Source organism: Lissotriton vulgaris, chromosome 6 (genome assembly GCF_964263255.1).
Source record: "Lissotriton vulgaris chromosome 6, aLisVul1.2, whole genome shotgun sequence".
NCBI classification, from domain to species: Eukaryota; Metazoa; Chordata; class Amphibia; order Caudata; family Salamandridae; genus Lissotriton; species Lissotriton vulgaris.
The window spans coordinates 1,630,264,247-1,630,284,886 of NC_141694.1; the positions used below are offsets into that span (position 1 = coordinate 1,630,264,247).

Sequence of the window (20,640 nt, forward strand, 5' to 3'; positions counted from 1 at the left end):
AAAAGTAAGATTGGAAAACCCCTATGCCACCCAAATTGATTTATCAGGCCTCCCCCGCCGAGCCTGGAGGTGACAGGTTCCTCCAGTTTATCTATGCTTGAGGTTATGCTGATGCTGGAGAAAACCTTGCAGGGCATTTTAGAGGTTTCAGTTTTAAATAATTAAATTCTAAAAACACAAAGTAATCAGTTTAGGAATATAACTGGGGAGCTGACACAGATTAAAAACCTAATGCCCTCCCTAGTAAGAACAGTAGAAGTACAAGAGGGAATTAATGCAGATAGGGGGATAGAAGTGGAAAGAGTGAGTCGGCCTAAGGAGGAAGAACCTTCAGTATATATATACCGTTGGCTTATGATTATAAAGAGATATGGGGAGAGGAGGGGTATAAAACTAAATACCCGGTGGCGAAGTAGGGGGAAAAAGGCCCCATCTAAAAACCAACAGGAGAAAGGGAAGTTGGTAACTATAGATCAAAGGTTAAGTGATAAGGTTGTAAGGCCAGAAACAAAGAAACTAACCTTTGCCAATACAGGAGTGAGCACTTGCAGACCTGAGGGACAAACAAGGTGGGAATCAGGAAAAAGTATGGTAAAGAGTTCTGAGGGTACTTTAAGGAAATACCTCGGGGAAAAGGAGGACGTACCATCATAATGGGGGAGGGAGACATCTGTAGTTGCAGGGCCTAGCAACCCAAGTTCTGGGATGAGGCGTAGGAATAGAGGCAAAGTTGAAGTAACTTGCCAAAGAAGGGAAGAAATGCCAGAGGAAAGATTGCCAGATATGCAGTTAGATAGGCCCTTAGAAACTTGGTTATTTGTAGAACCAACAGGACAGGGAAAGGGAGGGAAAAGAGTTAAGAAACGAAACCCTCTAAATCGTTCCCAGCTCCTCTCTTCATTCGCAAAATGTCCTAGCTTAAGATACGTTAGTACAGAAGATCTAAAGGAAGTGGGGTTCCTGACGAACACTAAAGGGAAAGAAATAACAAAGGTCTTACTCCACTCTGCACTAATAAGTCGCAATGGAAAAGGCAGAAGCTGAAAGGCTAAGGGAAGGAATTAGGTTAATAAAAAGAGAGGATGTGCTGATGGATAAACAAGGGAAACCATTCCTTAGGAACCATGCAGGGCTGGGAGAACAGCAAATAAAAATGATCAGTTCGGGACGAGGTATGAAGGAAGCCCTTGAAAGCACTATAACTCCTAAAAACTAATGGTGGGTTGATGCAGATCTACTGGCCGGGAATAGATATAGAGAATCGGCATATATGGATGGTGAAGAAGACTGGTATCTGAGTAATGTGGTCTGTCTTAGAATGTCAATGGATATAAAAGAATAATGGTTCCTGATAGCTTTAAAGATATTCTTAGGAAGACCGATATTGTTTGCTTACTGTAGACTTGGCTGTGCGACGAAACCCCTGCTACGGAAGGCTTTACGCACCATGTAAAACCCGCAAGAAAGAATTTATTAGGTAGACCATCAGGCGGCCAGATGACACTAGTTTCAACAAGGATAGCGAGAGATATAACATCCCTCGAACTTAAGTGTAACTGGGCATTAGGTAGAGAGTCGATAATAAATAATAACGCAGGTGGGGAAGGGCTATGCATTATAAATGTGTACATACACAAAGGAAGAATAAATGAGTATAAAGCGAATTTGGAACGACTAAAAAAGGACCTGGAGGGTTTACAAGATTTATATACCCTAGAGATGTGTTATTGTGGACGATTTTAACCATAGACTAAACCTCCAAAAAATTGACTCTTGGCAGAGGGAGCAGCTAAGAGTATTTAATATAGAGGTTGCCAAGTTCCCAAGGTGTGACAGCTCAACCCAAGATGTGGAGCTTGGTAAGATGTTGGGGGCTATGGGCCTGCTCTGTGCTAATGGTAGAAAGGAATCGGACCGGCCCGCAAAGCGTACTTTTAAAATAGGGCAGCAAAAGTGCCCCATAGACTATGCATTTATTCAGGCATGGAGCTTCCATTTAATTAAGCACTTTAAAATAGGTAGGGCAGAGGGCAGTGATCACTACCCACGACTGATAGAATTAAAGGCAAATAGGACACCGCAGAGACAAAAAGCGCTACAAGTAGAGGTTGAATATCCTAAGCGTCTTACAACCAGGATTAGTGAGGAATATATAAAGATACTGAGTGCACTCCAGTTAACAGTGGGGGTAGAAAATCTACCACCTGGAGAGGATATATCCTGGTATGAGGATATAATAAAGAAGCTGGTAGAATGCCTCAGGATAAAAATTAAACGGGGTAATCATGGGCCACAAAGTAAAGCTAAAGTATACCTCAATAATAAACCAGGGTTTGACGACGATTGCCGGAAGGTAAAGGCCGCTATTAGGCGGCATGAAAGATGCCTCAGAGGTAGTTACAATGATGTATATTCACTTGAACTTAAGAAATTAAGGATAGAATATAAAGCAACTATCAGAGATAATAAGGGATCCTATAAAGATAAATGCTAGGTGAATTTACGTCAAAAGTTTTTGGAAAATGATACAAGAATGTACGTGGAAAGTTGTAGGGACATTGCAGTGCTCCGTTTTGGAAGATAAGTGGGTAGCTTATCTTGAGGAAATCTATGGCAAATGGCCAAGGAGGGGGAAAATAGTATCAAATAACTTGTCAGGGGTCAGGAAAGATGTGAAAATGCACTTCTCCCCAGGTTATATTAAAAGCATAATATCTGGGTTAAATTTAACACAAGTTGCAGGACCAGGTAATTTACCAGCAGTCGGTAAAAAACGAATTTAGACTGGTGGGCCGAGTTTTTCTCGAATATGTTCAAGAGGATAGTAAGTACAGGAACTCTGCCAGATAGTTGGAAAGGGGCGGTTGTTAGGCCAATACATAAAAAAGGCGATGTAAACTCCGCTAAAAACTACCACCTAATAATCTCCTGGACATAGGCGAAAAAGTATTCTCCAAGGTAATCCTGGGTTTGTTAAAGGAGTGGGCATATGATAATCGGATAGTACCCCCAGAACAGGGGGGTTTCAAAGAAGGACACTCGATGGTGCACCACTGCTTTGCCCTCTGGTCCATCGCTCGGAAGTCAATGGAACAGAGGGGTAATTTATTCTGCTGTTTTGTGGACTTCTGCGCGGCATTTGACCTTGTGGACAGGGAGCAGCAGTGGTCAACTCTGGTAGGGTATAAAATACAGGACGACCATTTGACCCTGATCCAGGCCTTACACACTGAAAACTGGGCCCAAATAATTCTGGATGAGGAGGGATGTTTGTCTGGGAAGATCTAGATTGGAAACCGCTTGACGCAGGGGTGCGTACTTGCACCTTTACTCTTTTCCCTGTTCATAACCGATCTACCTCGGAAACGAAGAGAGGTTAGAGGGGCTAGCCCGAAACTGGGAGGAAAACATGTAACCTGCTTACTATATGCAAACGACCTGGTGATTATGGACCAGTCGGAGAAATGTCTTCAGAGAAAATGAAACACGTTTAAAGAATACTGTTTAATTAAAAAACTAGTAGTGAACATGGAGAAGACCAAAATGTTATGCTTCGGGAGGAGGAAAAGAAAGTTCTCTTGGTATCTTGGTACAGAACTTCTCGAGAGGGTAAATGATTAGAGATATTTAGGAATGTGGTTCGCAAATAATCTAAAATGGTACACCAATCAGGAAACCTTAAAAAAGAGGGCAGCGGCTTCGGTGAAGGGCCTAAAAAGATTTAACAGTGTATATGGAGAAATGTCGGACAGGCCGGTTATAAAGGCCTATCTAGCAATGGTCCCTCCACAATTCCGGTATGGGGCTGAAGTACTATACTTAAGTGGCAAAATCTGTTGGGATAAAGAAGAGGGAAATACTCTAAAAAGCTTGTTCTTGCTGACAAAATCATCTATGGAACAAGCAGCAAGACTAGAGTTGGGAATTACCTCTTGGACCATAACAGCTTGTATGGAACTAATACGTTTTTGGCAGCGATTAGGGGCAGAGGATCCCATAAAATTTCCCATTGGTGTTAAGCTGAAATTACCATTAGTGAGCTGTCCTGGGCGAAGGAGACAAGAGCCTCACTAAGGGAAGTGTATGGAGTGCTAGGTTTAAAGCTTTGCCCACAACTAGGACATCCACTAATAGACAAGAAAGAACTTAGGTCATTGGACCTTGATACGTCTCGTATACATGATCGGGAGTATCTTTTGCGAAAAACTTTAGTGTCCCACATGATCTTGGCTTGGGAAATGGACCAACATTATCCTTATGTAGATAGGTTACCCAGCTACCACTTAAGACGTGAGGTGCTAAAAGCGCGAATTGGGATAAATCCCTGTTAGGCAAATAATGGGGGTCAAAAACTTCATGATAGAATATAATGGGAAATGCACTTGCACTTTGGGTACCCGCTGCGATATTTTACATGTTTTACTTGACTGTATGACATTTTTAGATATACAAAAGGAGATCTTATGTCCAATATTTAAAAAATAAAGGATTAAGAATAGGGCGCAAGCTGTAAACCTTCTAATGGGTTTGATGAACTTAGACATAGCCTGTGCCATGGGGAAATGTAGAGTTAAAGTGTTCCTCAAGAGTACAGAGTAATTAATGTATGTGTTCCCTGAAGATTGTGTAATTGAAGGATAACAGTACTGTACTTAATCTATCGGAATTATTGGGCCTATAGGGATGAACTTTTGATTTTGTCAATTTTAGAATAATATGTATCTTCTATTTTTATGGTCATGGGTCATTTTTATGCGCGATGAACATGTGCTATATTTTTTAGAAATAGGCTTGCCTATGCTTTTAACAGAAGGAATATATGTAAAGTGTATACTTTTATGGTCGTAACAAACTAAATAAAGTTGTAATGATTGATTGATTGATTGACTGCTTGCTTGCTCCATCCTACCCTCTGCCCTCTTCCTTTACTAGACCATGGAAGTTCACTGTTAATAATGTAGCTGTAAAATACTCAGAACAAAGATGCAGAGAAAGATAAGTATTGCCTTCAAACTGACACACAGGGTGGTACAAAGCAGGGCAGCATCAACAAAGAGGAAGAGTACAGTCCTCACCAACCTAGTAATGCCCCAATAACTCCACCGAAAAAGTTTCAGATTGCACTTTGTGCACAAGTTTTTTCCCAAAGTTGTTGTATACGTTCCACCCCGTTTGCAGACCTGTATATAAAATATCTCAAACAATTTGGGAAATACATTAAATGGAAACTGTGCAATAAATTAATTTGAGACATGAATCTGAGGGAAAAACTTGTCTGTAAATTCTGTTGATTGCTAAACATAGTAGTAAACAGAATTTGTGGTAGAAATGTGACCAAATCAGTGTCAGAAAAATACATCACTGCATATAGTGATGTATTATTATTCACCAACCCTGTTGGGATGTCATATTTTTAGATGTGGGAAATATAACTAGGTTGGTGATTCACTAATGAATACAAATACTTTGCACTATGGGGGCAACTGTTTGTGGTTCCTCTGGATAATGCAAATGGGAGTCCACTCAAGGAGTTGCCACACACAATAGAGTGTGACATTTCATATAGAAGTGAGACCACAGAGATTGAATGTAGGTGCTTTTTGATAAGCACCAAGAGGTATGGGGCCAGGGCTAAAGCATACACCTAGTAAATTTCAACACGTCTTGCTAAACAGACAATATTCCACTGTGCAAGGAATTTAATGCTTGTGTTAGATCATGTTCACTTCAAATATAGCAAAGATATCGAATAAAAATAAAGGTAGACAACACTTTTTCCATATCACATCTATGCCGACCTCTCTTCATATAAAACCAGCTAAACACAGTGTCTTATAGACGGAAATAAAGGAGGTGTTGATATCGGTTTGTGATGTTATTGGCTCTCTTGGAGATCTTTAGTAAACACGCTAAGTTAGTCCCATTATGTCGTCCTTTAAGTAACTGCTGGATTTGTAGTTTCATTAGTAGTAGCAATGTTTGCCTATCATAGTTTTGTCTGCTTTCTACACAATTTATGTCGAGCATCCAGAGTGTTCTTAAGGAGAAATGTATGTAATCTATACCAGCTTCAGAAATCTGGAGATCAGACAAAAAACTCATTTAAATTAGGAAAGACTATGGTATAAGCTGCAAATGCTGTCTTTCAAGACATTAAAACTCTGTAGCGTCAAATGGAAGTATAGGTGGGCTTGTTAAAATCCCCATTCATTTTTACAGTTTGTCTATGTGAAGATCTCAACTCCAGTTTATTTTTACATAAAGCCGACAAATTCTACTGAGCACCAAGGCAATACTTCTTTACATGCGATTTAACTGCATCCCTAACAATCTAATTCCAGTGACCATGGCATTACATAATTTGGGAAAACATCTTTACCTAAGACATTAAAAGACAAAGATATGGGCATTATTAAGTATAAACTTATCTCCCAAGTGTTAACTGGCCACAGTTGAAAATGGTAAACAGACAAAATATCGACTAGAAAATATCGAATGGACATAATATCGAGTACAAAATATAGGCTGGACAGAATATCGAATGGAAAGAATATAGACATCAAAAATATCGTTTTGAAGGTAAGTAATGTAATATCGAATTTTAAAATATAGATAGTCAAAATATCGAAGTACATAATATAGGTTAATAAAAATATCGGACATTTAATAATATCGAATTTTTTATAGTGTATTTTATGTGTTAAAAGTGTTTATTCATGTTATAATTTAATTAATGAATTTAATGTTATTTAAATTTTGCGTAATTTAATTCTGTAGCGGGTTGTGGGTCTATAGGGGAATAGGGTAGGAAGTAATTTAATTATAATTAATTAAATATGTACATTTATGTATTGGTATTTGTTTATAATTAATTGTTAATTTTTATTTTGTAATTAATTACATTTAAATTGCCAATTAATTTTATTTAATTGATTAATTGATAATTATGGTAATTTAACTAATTTAATTTCTGTAGCGGGTTGTGGGTTTATAGGGGAGTAGGGTGGGAAGAAATTTAATTATAATTAATTAAATATGTAAATTTATTTATTGGTATTTGTTTATAATTAATTGTTAATTAATTTTTATTTTGTAATTAATGACATTTTAATTGCCAATTAATTTTATTCAATTGATTATTATGTTAATTTAACTAATTTATTTTCTATAGCCGGTTGTGGGTTTATAGCGAAGTAGGGTGGGAAGTAATTTAATTATAATTAAATATGTTCATTTATGTAGGGTTATTTATTTACAATTAATTGTTCAATAATTTGTATTTGGTAATTAATTACATTTTCATTGAGAATTAGTTTTATTAAATTGATTAATTGATCATTATGTTAATTTTACTAATTTATTTTCTGTAGTGGGTTCTGGGTTTATAGGGGAATAGGGTGGGAAGTAATTTAATTATAACTAATTACATATGTTAATTTTTTTGGGGTATTTATTAGATTTTAATTGTTAAGTAAGTTTTTAATTCCTAATTAATTGTTCATTTGTAATTAATTAGTATTAATAGATAACTAATTGTAATGATTAAATTAAATTAGTATTTGTAATTAATTAATTTTTAGATTATATTAAATTGGTAATTACTTTTAATTAATTTTTTATATATATATTAATATATATATATTTTTAAATAATATATGAAGTATCTACTTTCCCTACTGTTGCACCCACTGGAGTGGGAATAGTAATTTTTACCCCTACGCTATCTCACGCTTTTCCTACTATTGCACTCTCTGGAGTGGGAATAGAATTTTTTACCCCTACGCTATCTAACGCTTTACCTACTATTGCACTCTCTGGAGTGGGAATAGTAATTTTTACCCCTACGCTATCCAACACTTTCCCTACTGTTGCACTCTCTGGAGTGGGAATAGTAATGTTTACCCCTACGATATCCAACGCTTTCCCTACTGTTACACTCTCTGGAGTGGGAATAGTAATTGTTACCCCTATGCTATCCAACGCTTTCCCTACTGTTGCACTCTCTGGAGTGGGAATAGTAATTTTTACCCCTACGCTATCCAACGCTTTCCCTACTGTGGCACTCTCTGTAGTGGGAATAGTAATGTTTACCCCTACGCTATCCAACGCTTTCCCTACTGTTGCACTCTTTGGAGTGGGAATAGTAATTTTTACCCCTGCGCTATCCAACGCTTTCCCTACTGTTGCACTTTCTGGAGTGGGAATAGTCATTTTAACCCCTACGCTATCCAACGCTTTCCCTACTGTTGCACTCTCTGGAGTAGGAATAGTAATTTTTACCCCTACACTATCCAACGCTTTCCCTACTGTTGCACTCTCTGGAGTAGGAATAGTAATTTTTACCCCTACTCTATCCAACGCTTTCCCTACTGTTGCACTCTCTGTAGTGGGAATAGTAATTTTTACCTCTACGCTATCCAACGCCTTATCTACTGTTGCACTCTCTGGAGTGGGAATAGTAATTTTACACTTCCTCTATCCTACGATAATAATATTTGATATTTTTTAATTATATTATGTTACTATACATATATATATACATACATATATATGTTTTAACAAATATGATTGTAAAAAAAGTGTATTACTTTAATTAATTACTTAATATAAGTATTTTTAAGTTTATTTTAGTAAATAATTTTTTATATTAATTTAATTTAACATTGTTTTTAATAAAGTCGATATTTTTACAAACTATATTTTTGTAAACAATATTTTTTACTCGATATTTTTGTACTTACCTGTTTGTAGATACAAAGTCGATATTCTGTCTGTCGATATTTGTTCGCCGATATTTCTGGTAGTCGATATTATGTCCCTCGATATTATGTCAGTGATCCGTTGAAAATACCTGAGAATGTACATCAACTGCCTAAAAACTAAATTATTTCTTAACAAGAACAGTATCGCAGCAGCTCTAGAGGAACAAACAGTTATCATGTGACAATGTATTCAAAGCAATTTTCTTTACCCCTTGCTTATTTCCCATAAAGAAAATGGATCTTTCCCAGATTTCAGCTCCATCATCATCCTGGCTTTCAAGATTCTCCTTCTTCTGAACTTCAGCTACAGCTATATCCCAGAGGTTATCACTGACAGAGAAACAAACAAACTATGAAATCATCTTCATCATATCATAAACTAAAAATTGAAAGTGTTTTAAGGTAAGAAGCTCGACCACAAAATATGTGTTTCCAATCTGCATGCATGACGATTGTAAGAAAAGTGCTATGGTCACATTCATAAAGATAATTTGCCTTCACACAAATTCAACTGCACATGCACACCTTCTGCTGCACAATTTAGATAGGCTTTGCACAAAATTGGCACCATCTGGCAGGTCCGTTTATGAGTAGCACATCCAGTTTGAGGTTTTTCTTTGCATTCTGATACTGTTAGTTTTAGTATTATCATCACATGAACAGTGCTACAAGTACCTTAGTGAAAAGGAAGAAGTATTGACTCGGTAAGTTACTCAAGCCTGTATGGGGAAACTCGAGAATTTGGGGTGCAAATTCGGAGGAAATGTAAGACCACAATAAGTTCCTAAATTTGATACGAATCTTCATGGAAGGTCAACTTAAATTAATTGTAACCCATAAAGAAAATCGAACCTGCCAATTCTTGGCCGTCTTCAAAGCTCTCTCTTACTGTTCCCTTGGGCCCTTTTTGCGACCTATTACAATTCCCAATTAATTCCCTGAAGGTATACATTTTGTGGAAAAAAAACAAAAGCCACACAGATTCTGAACACCAGAGAATACACTATTTTACCGAACACATACGTTGCAATAATAAAACAATTGACATTTCTGACTACGGACCCTCTCCACATTTCTATGCACACCTTAAATTCACTTATATGAACACCAAATGGTACGCATTTTACAGAATCCTGATTGGTGGATTTCTATGAAAAGAAATTGTCCTGAGAATGGCAAAAGGTTAGAAAAAATGTGAAATGTTCTTTCCATCATAAGCCTAGAGTAAAATTCAGGAAATGGCTAGAGCGAACAAGGGTATTTTTAAAGCCTAATTTTGATACGCTAGTGAACTTTTTTTTAAAAAATGAATTGAATTTACCTGTTTTGCTTTTGCCAAATACTTGTACCAATCTCTAGTTCTGAACAGGTGATAGTTTAAAAGAAATTATCAAATGGTTTTAAGATTTACAGTTATTAGTGTTGTATTGTAAGAAATGTGAGGAATAAGAAAGTAGCCAAAACTATGTTAGCAAAGTTGATACATTAAAATTTAAAAATGGCAATAAATAGATGGAGACATTAGAGGCCAAGAGTTGGGCTCCCCATGAAAGGCATAGATTGAGGTACAGGATTGAAAAATGCTCCTATTAGGAAATAAGTAGTTGGTGAATTAATGATTAGAATGTGGTTATGTAGGTAGACTATATTTTAGGAAAAAACTGGCACAGGAAATTATGAACTGATGAAAAAGAATAAATATTGCAAGAGGACTTATTGTTGAGGTAATAGCGTAATTTTCAAAGTGAGCACTCTAACCACAACTTTTGACTGAAAAAATAGTATTTATTGCTATGGAATAGAACACCTTTGGGCACGCTGTAGAATAAATGCATCTGATATCCTAGTTTTTGGGGGGTGCACTATTTGATGCCCATTTTTAGCAGGATATTTGGGAAGTGAGCGCATTTGATGAACATGACAATACTGCAGACAAACCATTGAAGACATGTGCATAATGGTGAACTGAGAATTCAATTAGATTTTCTAGCCTTGAGAAAGCGGTAAGTCTGCGAAACATGTGTTGGATGTAATAACTAAAGATAGGAATGGCTAATTCTTGTATCAATACACATCTGTCAAACAATTTATGTATGGACATTATGAATACATTTTTTATCATCAAGATCTTAATTGTACGGACTCTTTAACTAAGTTGCCTCCTGGATGTTAACAAGTATGTTTAATACGTGTTCCCACACCAGAAGGTAACTAGTGAACAAGGGTGTGCACCCCAGGCTTTGTTTATCTGTCTGTAAAGATATGAAATTTAATATTCGGGAAAAAGTCAGAATACCGCAGTCTTAACCACGCGTGTTCCGACTACGCAAGCTCAACCACGCTTGCCTTAACCACGCATATGAGTGGTTAAGGCATTGCGCGGTCTAGCTGCTGGTTGCTGCAGGCAGCAGGGACAGAAGCAAGAAGATCTCGCCAGGAAGAGAGCCACGGTGAGTAAAGTGGGACTGGCCTGGGTAGTTTTCTGGGCTGGGGTAGTTTTCTGGGCTTGGGGCGGTCGGGGTACTTTTCTGGGCTGAGGGGGTTCAGGTTTGTTTTCTGGGTGGTTGAGTTCGGTGGTACTTTTTTGTGCTCGGGGTCTGGGTAGTTTTCTGGGCTGGGAGGTTGGGTAATTTTCTGGGCTGGGATGTCAGGGTAGTTTTCTGGGCTGGGGTGGTCAGGGACTGTTTACTGGGCTGGGGGTAGGGGTCGTTTTCTGGACTGGGGGTTTGGGTAGTTTTCTGGGCAGGGAGGTCGGGTAGTTTTCTTCGCTGGGGGGTCAGAGTAGTTTTCTGGACTGGAGAGGTTCAGGGGTAGTTCTCTGGGCGATGGGGTTTGGGGGTAGTTTTCTGGGATGGGGGTTTGGGGCTAGTTTTCACGGCTGAGATGGGGGAGTTGCAGGTAGTTTGTAGAGCTCAGGGGTTGGGGTACTTTTTTTAATTAGGGGTTAGGGAATTAGGCCTAAGGGCAGTGGAAGGGGTTGGGGTAGTTTTAGGGACAGTCCGGGGTGGGAGGGGGTCAGAATAGTGTTTGTTTAGGGACAGAGTTTTAGGCCCCAGGGACGGGGAATGGGTAGTCTAGGTAGTTTTTAGGGCTGGGGGGGATACTTTTTTAAAATAGGGTTTCGAATTTTAGGCCTAAGGGCAGTGGGAGAGGTTGGGGTAGTTTTAGGGACAGCACAAGGGAGTGGGAGGGGGTTGAGGTAGTGTTTGTTAAGGGTTAGGGACAGCGTGGGGGTTGGGATGGGGTCGGATATTTGGATCTCAGGTCGGGGGAAGGGTGTGGAGGAAGTTTGTAGCTTAGGGTGGGGGAATGGGGGTTGCAACCTTATCCACGCATACCCCTTTACCATTCATGCCTTTACCACAAAATTACTTGGTAAAGGCATGTGTGGTATAGGCTGTGTGGTAGAGGCTGCGTGGTAGTGGTATGCGTGGTTTAGCCATGCGTGCCTCTGTCATATAAACGTATTATTGCTTCAAGACAATTGAATTGATAACAACCTGTTCCAACATGGGAAATATTGGTCTACTATGGAATATATCTTGTTTTGTTTAGGAAACTGGACTTTTTGCATATGCCCCCCCCCCCCCCCCCACACTTTTTGCTGCTACACTATGCTATGCTGTGGTAATTGATCGGAACGTGTACTGGGCCCTGCTAACCATGCCCCAGCACCAGTGCTCTTTCCATTAAACTGTGAATATGTGAACTGGTACACCCACTTGGCAAGTACTTTTACACCCCTGTAAGGCCCTAGTATATTGTACTAGTGGTACCCAAGGCAGGTATGTAATAGGGGCACCAAGGCAACAGCACTTATTGTGCCACCCTGAATGACCGAAGTGAAACCAAAGGCAGCAGGTCTGCCATGGCAGCCTTGCACGAGTATCTTGCCTGCTTGAGTTTAACCTTGCATACACCATGTGTGACAGGGTCGGCCCACTGTCAGTCATCCCTAAGGTAGGCCTCCTATAGCCCAGGAGGCAGGGTCCATTATAAGATCTGTGTAGAAATATATGTGCAAGCATATATTGCGTTGTGGTGGAATTCTTAACGTGATTCTACCGCAAGTGACTGACCCTCCATTGGATAACATGCGCTGGACACTGGACATACCACTGATGTTCAGATCCATTATAGAGCAGTCAATTTCTTTCGTTTTTGGTGTCAAACACCGTGCTTTTTAACCCACTGACATGATGGTGGTGTTGGGGTTTAACCAGCATGTACCTAGGTGGCACTTTAGACAGTGCCCACCAAGTTACCCTGTATTCTTGTGCCTTGGAAGGCTTTTTCGAGGGTTGTCGCCAATACAGAGATCTGACATCATGCTGGTGAGTGTGTGCCACTCCCAGAGGTCAAGTACAAAGACCTGTGTGTGCAGGAGGTGATTCCTCCACCAACACAGTATGGCTAGTGAATGGACTCATTGCGGCGGTGAGCCTCAAAGGCTTCACTGGCACAGCTGGACAAAGGAACTTGTCACCCACTTGAGGACAAATGCTCCCCCTGGACCAGGCACTGTTTTTTGCAGGCAGGCACACCTCTACAAGGCTTGCCACACCTCTGGGCTGTAGCAGCTGAGGTGCACAGCTGCTGATAGTTTTGGCCATCATGAATTTAGGCTAGTAAGCAGGTTCGGACTAGTTTTAGTGAAATAAACTCAACAGATGTGGTCACTACCATGGCGGATTAGCTGCAGGACAAGATATCCACTGGCTACTAGTCCTCACACCCACTACCACCCCCTGAATCCAGGATTAAAGGGGCACCCCTGATACCAGAACCTCAGATTCAGCCTGATACCACGAAGAGACCAATTTCCATCACCACCCCCTTTTGTACCACTTTTGGCCGCCATAAGTGTGGCAGGGTATGCTCAGACGTGAGTCCCTTGCTCACTTTGCCACTGGATTGAAGCAAGCCGGGCTCAAGACAGCTGGAATGCCAGAAACCGGTCCTCGGAAGCTTGTTTCCGGTCCAGGGAAGACATGGCTTGGCAGTTCGGGCTGGACTGTTCCCATGAGGCACAGGGTCAGACTGATTTGCATATAGCCATGTCTGAACTGGGGTGGCAGAGTAGGCTAAAGAACGGTGATGGATTACACCCAGATCTTTTGACTGGGTGTGAGTGTTTGATTGATTCAGATGCTCAGTCCATCACCACCCCCTTTTGTACCGCTTTTGGCCGCCATAAGTGTGGCAGGGTATGCTCAGACGTGAGTCCCTTGCTCACTTTGCCACTGGATTCAAGCAAGCCGGGCTGAAGACGGAATGCCAGAAACCGGTCCTCGGAAGCTTGTTTCCGGTCCAGGGAAGACATGGCTTGGCAGTTTGGGCTGGACTGTTCCCATGAGGCACAGGGTCAGACTGATTTGCATATAGCCATGTCTGAACTGGGGTGGCAGAGTGGGCTAAAGAACGGTGATGGATTAAACACAGATCTTTGACTGGGTGTGAGTGTTTGATTGATTCAGATGCTCAGTCCATCACCACCCCCTTTTGTACCGCTTTTGGCCGCCATAAGTGTGGCAGACGTGAGTCCCTTGCTCACTTTGCCACTGGATTCAAGCAAGCCGGGCTGAAGATGGCTGGAATGCCAAAAAACGGTCCTCGGAAGCTTGTTTCCGGTCCAGGGAAGACATGGCTTGGCAGTTCGGGCTGGACTGTTACCATGAGGCACAGGGTCAGACTGATTTGCATATAGCCATGTCTGAACTGGGGTGGCAGAGTGGGCTAAAGAACGGTGATGGATTAAACCCAGATCTTTTGACTGGGTGTGAGTGTTTGATTGATTCAGATGCTCAGTCCATCACCACCCCTTTTGTACCAATTTCCATGACAAGGCAGGACTCCACGAAGAGAGGCACTAAGCTCTGCACCAGTGGCAGCCACCCTGCACCCACTGGATTTTGTCTCGACCAAGGCAAGAGGCCAGTTCCAAAAGAAAAGGTGAACCCCTCTTCAAACTCTACACTTAAAAAGAACTCCCTTCGGCTAGAGGAACTAGTCCACTGCAGTCGGCAGTCACAAACTACTAGATCTACGACCCTGAAGTACTGTCCACCGGGCCGCCCAGAGTGGCCACTCAGTCACTGGGCAGGTGGCTTCTGGGAACTGTAGTCCCGACCCTCAGAGAGGCCCAGCTTCCTACAATGCTCCACTGGTGCTCTGGATGAAGATTTCCTCAACCAGAGGGATTGTTGGTGGTCAGTGCAACTACTACCTGCTTTATTCGACTCTCCAAGAGAAGGAATCCACCTGCACGAACGATCATCCACCCCTGTGGCACCATCATAAAGATCCTGCATTTGATGTCACCCCCTCTTGGTACGCCTGCCAGAACCAGTTCCTGCGGTACCTGTTCAGCACCACCGATAGCTAAAAGCACCTCTGCACCAGACTCTTCAGAGCTAGGTAGATCAGAACTGTCTGGAGACTCGACCCACAAGTACCTTTTTGCTAAGGTAGCCATTTATAGAATGCAAGCCTGATTAACAGCTCTGTTTGACAGCTAATGTGCACCTCTGCATCCCGCTCCCCTGAGCCAGGTAAAATTATGCTACTGTTGTGAACTGGTCTAGGGACTCAGGAGACCTTAACCCCGAATAGGTTCAGTTGAACTTACTCTCTAAGTAATCGATTGAATATATGTCTTTTCCCATTTACCGCAACGTTAATGTTTTACACTGCCAAGTACTGATTTATTTAATGCTTGAAAATTGATAACTTCGGCTATCCTGTATGTAATGACTTCGTTTTGGTGTCTAAAATTATATAAAAATCAGCTATATTTTTACAAATTGGTGTTGGATTTCTCTTGAGTCGTGTCAATTACTTATCATCCATATTGATAAAGTGAAATGCTAATCACATGTTCCTCTAAGTAGCATATCTGCTCTTTGCCACTCTACCAGGACTGAGAGAAGGTGTACAAGAGAATTTACGGGGTCTATCATTGTGTATTGTGCTAGTATTACATCATAAGGCACCCCTGCCATACCACATAAATACTATAACCTTGCAAAAAATGTTGTTTTTTAAACCTGTGAAATATTAGTTCAAATAGTATGTAAAGCAATGGAAAGGCCCAAAGGAAGTAAAAGATTGTTATAAATATAACCTCAGCCTATGAAATTGTAAACAGTTGAGCAAAATATAAATTATTTTTTTTCAGGTTAGGACTGAATTTAATGTAATTACTTTGACAATTACAATATGACCTCAACAATTAGTCCTACCACAGTAAATTGATAAGTATCACAGAGTGAGAACATTTTGCTTGAGGTCTTGCTGGAGCTTATTACAGTCACTCTTTGCTATTCATATAAGATACATATTAGAACCCTCTTTTCTTTAATGTAAAAGAAATATATATGGGAGAATTTTTCAAATAGCTGGCTTACTATGGTTGTATCATAACAAAATATTGGAACGATTGAGATGGAAGTGAGTTAATATTGATGGAATAAATGAAAAAAAGATTCTGTCTTAATTAAATTGTTACAAACAGAGACAATGCGTATCTTACACATAAGACTGTAAACATCGCCTGTCCTCGATATCTCACACCAAAATTTTTTAAATCGGACAGGGCCATATCATTTCGCCTCCTGGCACCTCTCCCTCATTAACCACCTTCAAGAGGGAGCTGAAACTACTTTTCTTCCAAGGCACCTTCTAATCTGCTCTTAAGATATAAAAATGTTTAAAAATGGTCCAGTAGAAGGCTGAGCGCCGAAACGCGTAGACCGTCCTCTACCGTTATATTTGCATCTCTTTTCGTAGACATGTCTAATAATATGACCCGGGTTATGCAATGTTCCAATTCATAAATACATATTGCCCCAGTGGGCTAAAGCACTCTTGCATTTCACACAGTCCAATCCGGTTCCTGTAATCAAAGGGACAATGCAACGTTTTACTCAATGAAATTACATATGTAATGATCACATGTCACAAATTAAAACCAATGTTAAAATTAAAAGAATGGAGATTCAAAACAGCGGCAAAAAGAGATTGGACATTTGCCCACTGGGGGAATACTGATGATTCCTTCTTCTAAACCTGGATTATACCCGGATCTGATGATTTAAGTATTTACTTTGCTTAAGTGGCAGTCCTGTTAAATTTACAAAGTTACAAAATTGTAAACTTTATTGTTCCCGAAAAGCCTTTGTATGCAACAATGTAACGTTGAGAAGTATTTTGTTTATGCTTACTGATCGCGTGTCTCTGCTGAACATGTAACTTTCACTTTAAAAAGAATGGCCGTTTTTTGAAACTCCACCCGTGAGCAAGAGGTCGGCTGACCTCGAAACGCGTAGGGTGTTTTTTCTTATGTGCCAATAAACCCTAGCACTGTACAAACATTGGGGCCTCGACGCTGGTTTCTTTTTGAATGAAGGTTGGACCAGGAACTTTGGATATGGATATAGATATATATATATATATATATATATATATATATATATATATATATATATATATATATATATATAATCTTGTTACGCTCATTTTCTCTTCTTTTCTCGCCCTCACTCTACCTCTTTCTGACTTTGCCTTTGTTTCTCTTGTTTTCTCTGTCTATGTTTCTCTCTCGCAATCTCTCTCTCTATAATATATATATATATATATATATATATATATATATAGATATATAGATATATAGAGAGAGAGAGAGAGAGAGAGAGAGAGAGAGAGAGAGAGAGAGAGAGAGAGAGAGAGAGAGAGAGAGAGAGAGACATAGACAGTGAAAACAAGAGAAACAAAGGCAAAGTCAGAAAGAGGTAGAGTGGGGTCGAGAAAAGAAGAGAAAATGAGAGAAAGAGGTAACGAGATAAATACCTAAACAGGAAGAGATAGTGTGCCTGTCGGATTAGAAGGAAATGTGTGTGAGTAAAAGGCAGAAGTGGGACATTCGTAGAGCATGACTAGTGAACGTAGTCATATATGATGGAAAACCTTCACTTTTTTTGCTGGCGTGGCAGCCTATAGAAATGAATGTCTTGAAAAAATGGCTTGGCTTACCCAGAAGATCCGTAAACAGTGCCCTGAGGTTAGAAATGTGCCTCACTAGTGTACTATTTAGGTACAAACAGTGGCTCCTTAATTACTAGTTTAGTCTCCTTAGAGGTGATGAGTGCTACCTAAGGCAAATTGTCAAATCTTGTCTGCAGGAGAAGTATGCTGCCAGATGGGCTGCTAATCTCCTTGATATTATGGTTTCTCTAGAAAGCTTCAGTAGGGGTAGAATTTCCAGGAATGTCTGTAGTACAGCAGAAACAAACATTACAATTCTTAGTAAAAGAGGGATCCATCGGGAGGGGATCCATCAGGAGTGGTATAGAAGATGTGTGTAAGAGAGATAATCTGCGACCTTTAAAGGAGTCAAGTTACGGGGGCAATATTCAACCTTACCTGCAAGATATAAAAAGTGCTTACATAAGGATGTGGGCTTTGAAGGGACAGGTGCCAGCCTTTATATGATGGAAATTGGTTAGCCAGGCAGTGGCAGAAACAGTTAAGTGTCCCATTTGCCAAAATGTATCATTAACCTTTTTGGACTTGCTTATAGTCTGCTCAAGTTTAAATAATAGTAGAAGAAAATTTCTGTTATCCGCTTTTAGAATGTCACAGGTTTGCCGTGCAAGTGATCTACTGTCAGTAATCTTAAATTGTGATTATATATCACTGTGCTATGCGGTATGGACATTCCTGTCCATTGTTTACGAATGGCTAACAGAGCAGAATGGCCCATTGCATTAGTGATATGGAATGGGACCATTGAGGCCTCCTAGTTATAACTGCTTTGTTGCACAAATACAATTATTGTATATCATGTTGCCACAGTTTTACCCCTTCATAAAAGATATGGTATTTTGTACAATACCTATCTTGCCCATTCACACTCTGTATAAATATGTAATGTAAAATGTAATGTAATGTAAAATTTTATTTATATCGCGCAGCAATCGCTCCAATGGAGCATCTAGGCGCTACCTCCGGCAAATTACCAGATGACAAAGTGACTCAGAGTTGGACCAAAAACAGAGGCAAGCATCAAACTAGAGTTCTGGCCATGCTATCTTGCAGTTTTACATATCCAAGTTTTTAATTCTTTGCGGAACTCTGTTTCTTTATCCAGAGTTCTCAGGGCAAGAGGCAGAGTATTCCAAGCCTTTGCACCCAGTACTGCCAGGGACTTTCTTCAACGGGTTTTTAAACGAAACCTAGGAATCACCAGAGTATTGGAATTTGATGATCGTAGGCTTCTGGTTGGGCAGTATCTCTTGAATTTTTTCTGTAGATATAATGGTCCTGTTTTGTGCATTGCTCGAAATGTTATAATCAAAACCTTGAACAGGATCCTTTTTACAATGGGAAGCCAATGAAGAGCTTTTAATGCCCCTGAGGCTGACGATCTTTTTGGCCATTTTAGCACCAATCTGGCAGCAGCGCTTTGCACTAGCTGAAGCCTGTAAATTACTTCTTTGTTTGTGCCAGCATACAAACTGTTGCAATAATCTAAGCGCGACGTTACCAACGCTACTGCAACAGTTTTCCTCGCCTCCAAAGGGAGTAAATCAAAGAATTTCCTCAGGCTTTTGATTAAGCCAAAGCACATTCCTGCCACTTTTATTGCCTGCTGCATGAAGGCGAGATTGGAATCAAACGTGACCCCCAGGTTCCGAGCAACTATGGTTGTATGAGGCGGTATTTCTGCCCTTTCTGGCCACCATTGCCTGGGAATAAAGTCATTATGTGGGCCTAGCGGGATGATCTCTGTTTTTCCTGTATTACATTTTAGGTGATTCTTCCGCATCCAATCAAAGGTGGCAGTTAAACATTCCTTGAATGTTTCTTCCCATGACTGGTTGTCCCTATCCGTAACCAGTATTAACTGCGTATCATCGGCATATGCTACTACCTCTATGCCAAAAGATGATATTAGTTTAATCAGAGGCGCAGTGTAGACATTGAATAATGTCGGGCTGAGGCTGGACCCCTGGGGTACTCCCATCGTCTGATGTTTTTCCGTGGAGGTAAATTCCCCCAGGGTTATCACCTGTCTCCTGTCCCTTAGGTAGTTTTCCAACCACTCTAGTACCGTCCCCTTCACGCCCGATGTTTTTAGCCGATCTAATAGGATGGCATGAGAGACCGTGTCGAAGGCCGCCGACAGGTCTAATAAAATCAGGACGGCCTTCTTTCCTTGGTCTAGGGCAGTACGAATGGTGTCTGTCGTGTACAGTAGAGCCGATTCTGTTGAATGCTGGGCTCTAAACCCCGCCTGATTGGTATGCCATATCTCGTTGACTTCTAAGAACATGGTCAGCTGTTTGTTAACCAGTGATTCAGCGATCTTACATAATGCTGGGAGAAGTGAGATAGGTCGCAGATTGGAAAGAGTCGCAGGGTCAGGAAGGGGTTTTTTCTGTAAGGGTTTCACTGCCGCAAGTTTCCATTCCAGTGGCACATTGGCCGTGGAAAGTGAATGATTTACGATTTCGTTAATCATAGGGTTTACTTCATCTACCATGAGATGCAGGAGTCTTATGGGACAGGGGTCAAATGGGGACCCAGATTTTGTGGTTAAGATTGACTGCCTTGTTTCTTCCAGGCTAATTGGGCGGAATGTTGCTAACTGGTTCACAATTTCATCAGCACTTCCACCTTCTCTACTGGGTTCTAGAGAGGGAATTTCAAAATCTTTGGTTAGATCCTGTACTTTGTCCTCAAAATAATAAGCTATATTTTCGCAGAGGTCTTTTGAGGGTGGAATTTCCTGTGTTAAAAATGTGGGTTTATTAAAATCATTTACAATGTTAAAAATACATTTTTGTTTGTTTTTTGCAGCAACTATGGCAGATTCGTA

At 40.4% G+C, this 20,640-nt stretch overlaps 1 protein-coding gene across 1 annotated transcript in view; it reads right to left on the reverse strand.

The window, feature by feature from the left end:
• Positions 1-20,640, reverse strand: part of DYNC2LI1 (dynein cytoplasmic 2 light intermediate chain 1) — a 267,996-nt gene that overhangs the window by 224,136 nt on the left and 23,220 nt on the right. The window contains exon 2 of the mRNA XM_086927800.1: positions 8,972-9,092. Within this exon, the coding sequence (XP_086783926.1) occupies positions 8,972-9,092 (121 nt within the window). The remainder of the gene's footprint in view (positions 1-8,971; positions 9,093-20,640) is intronic.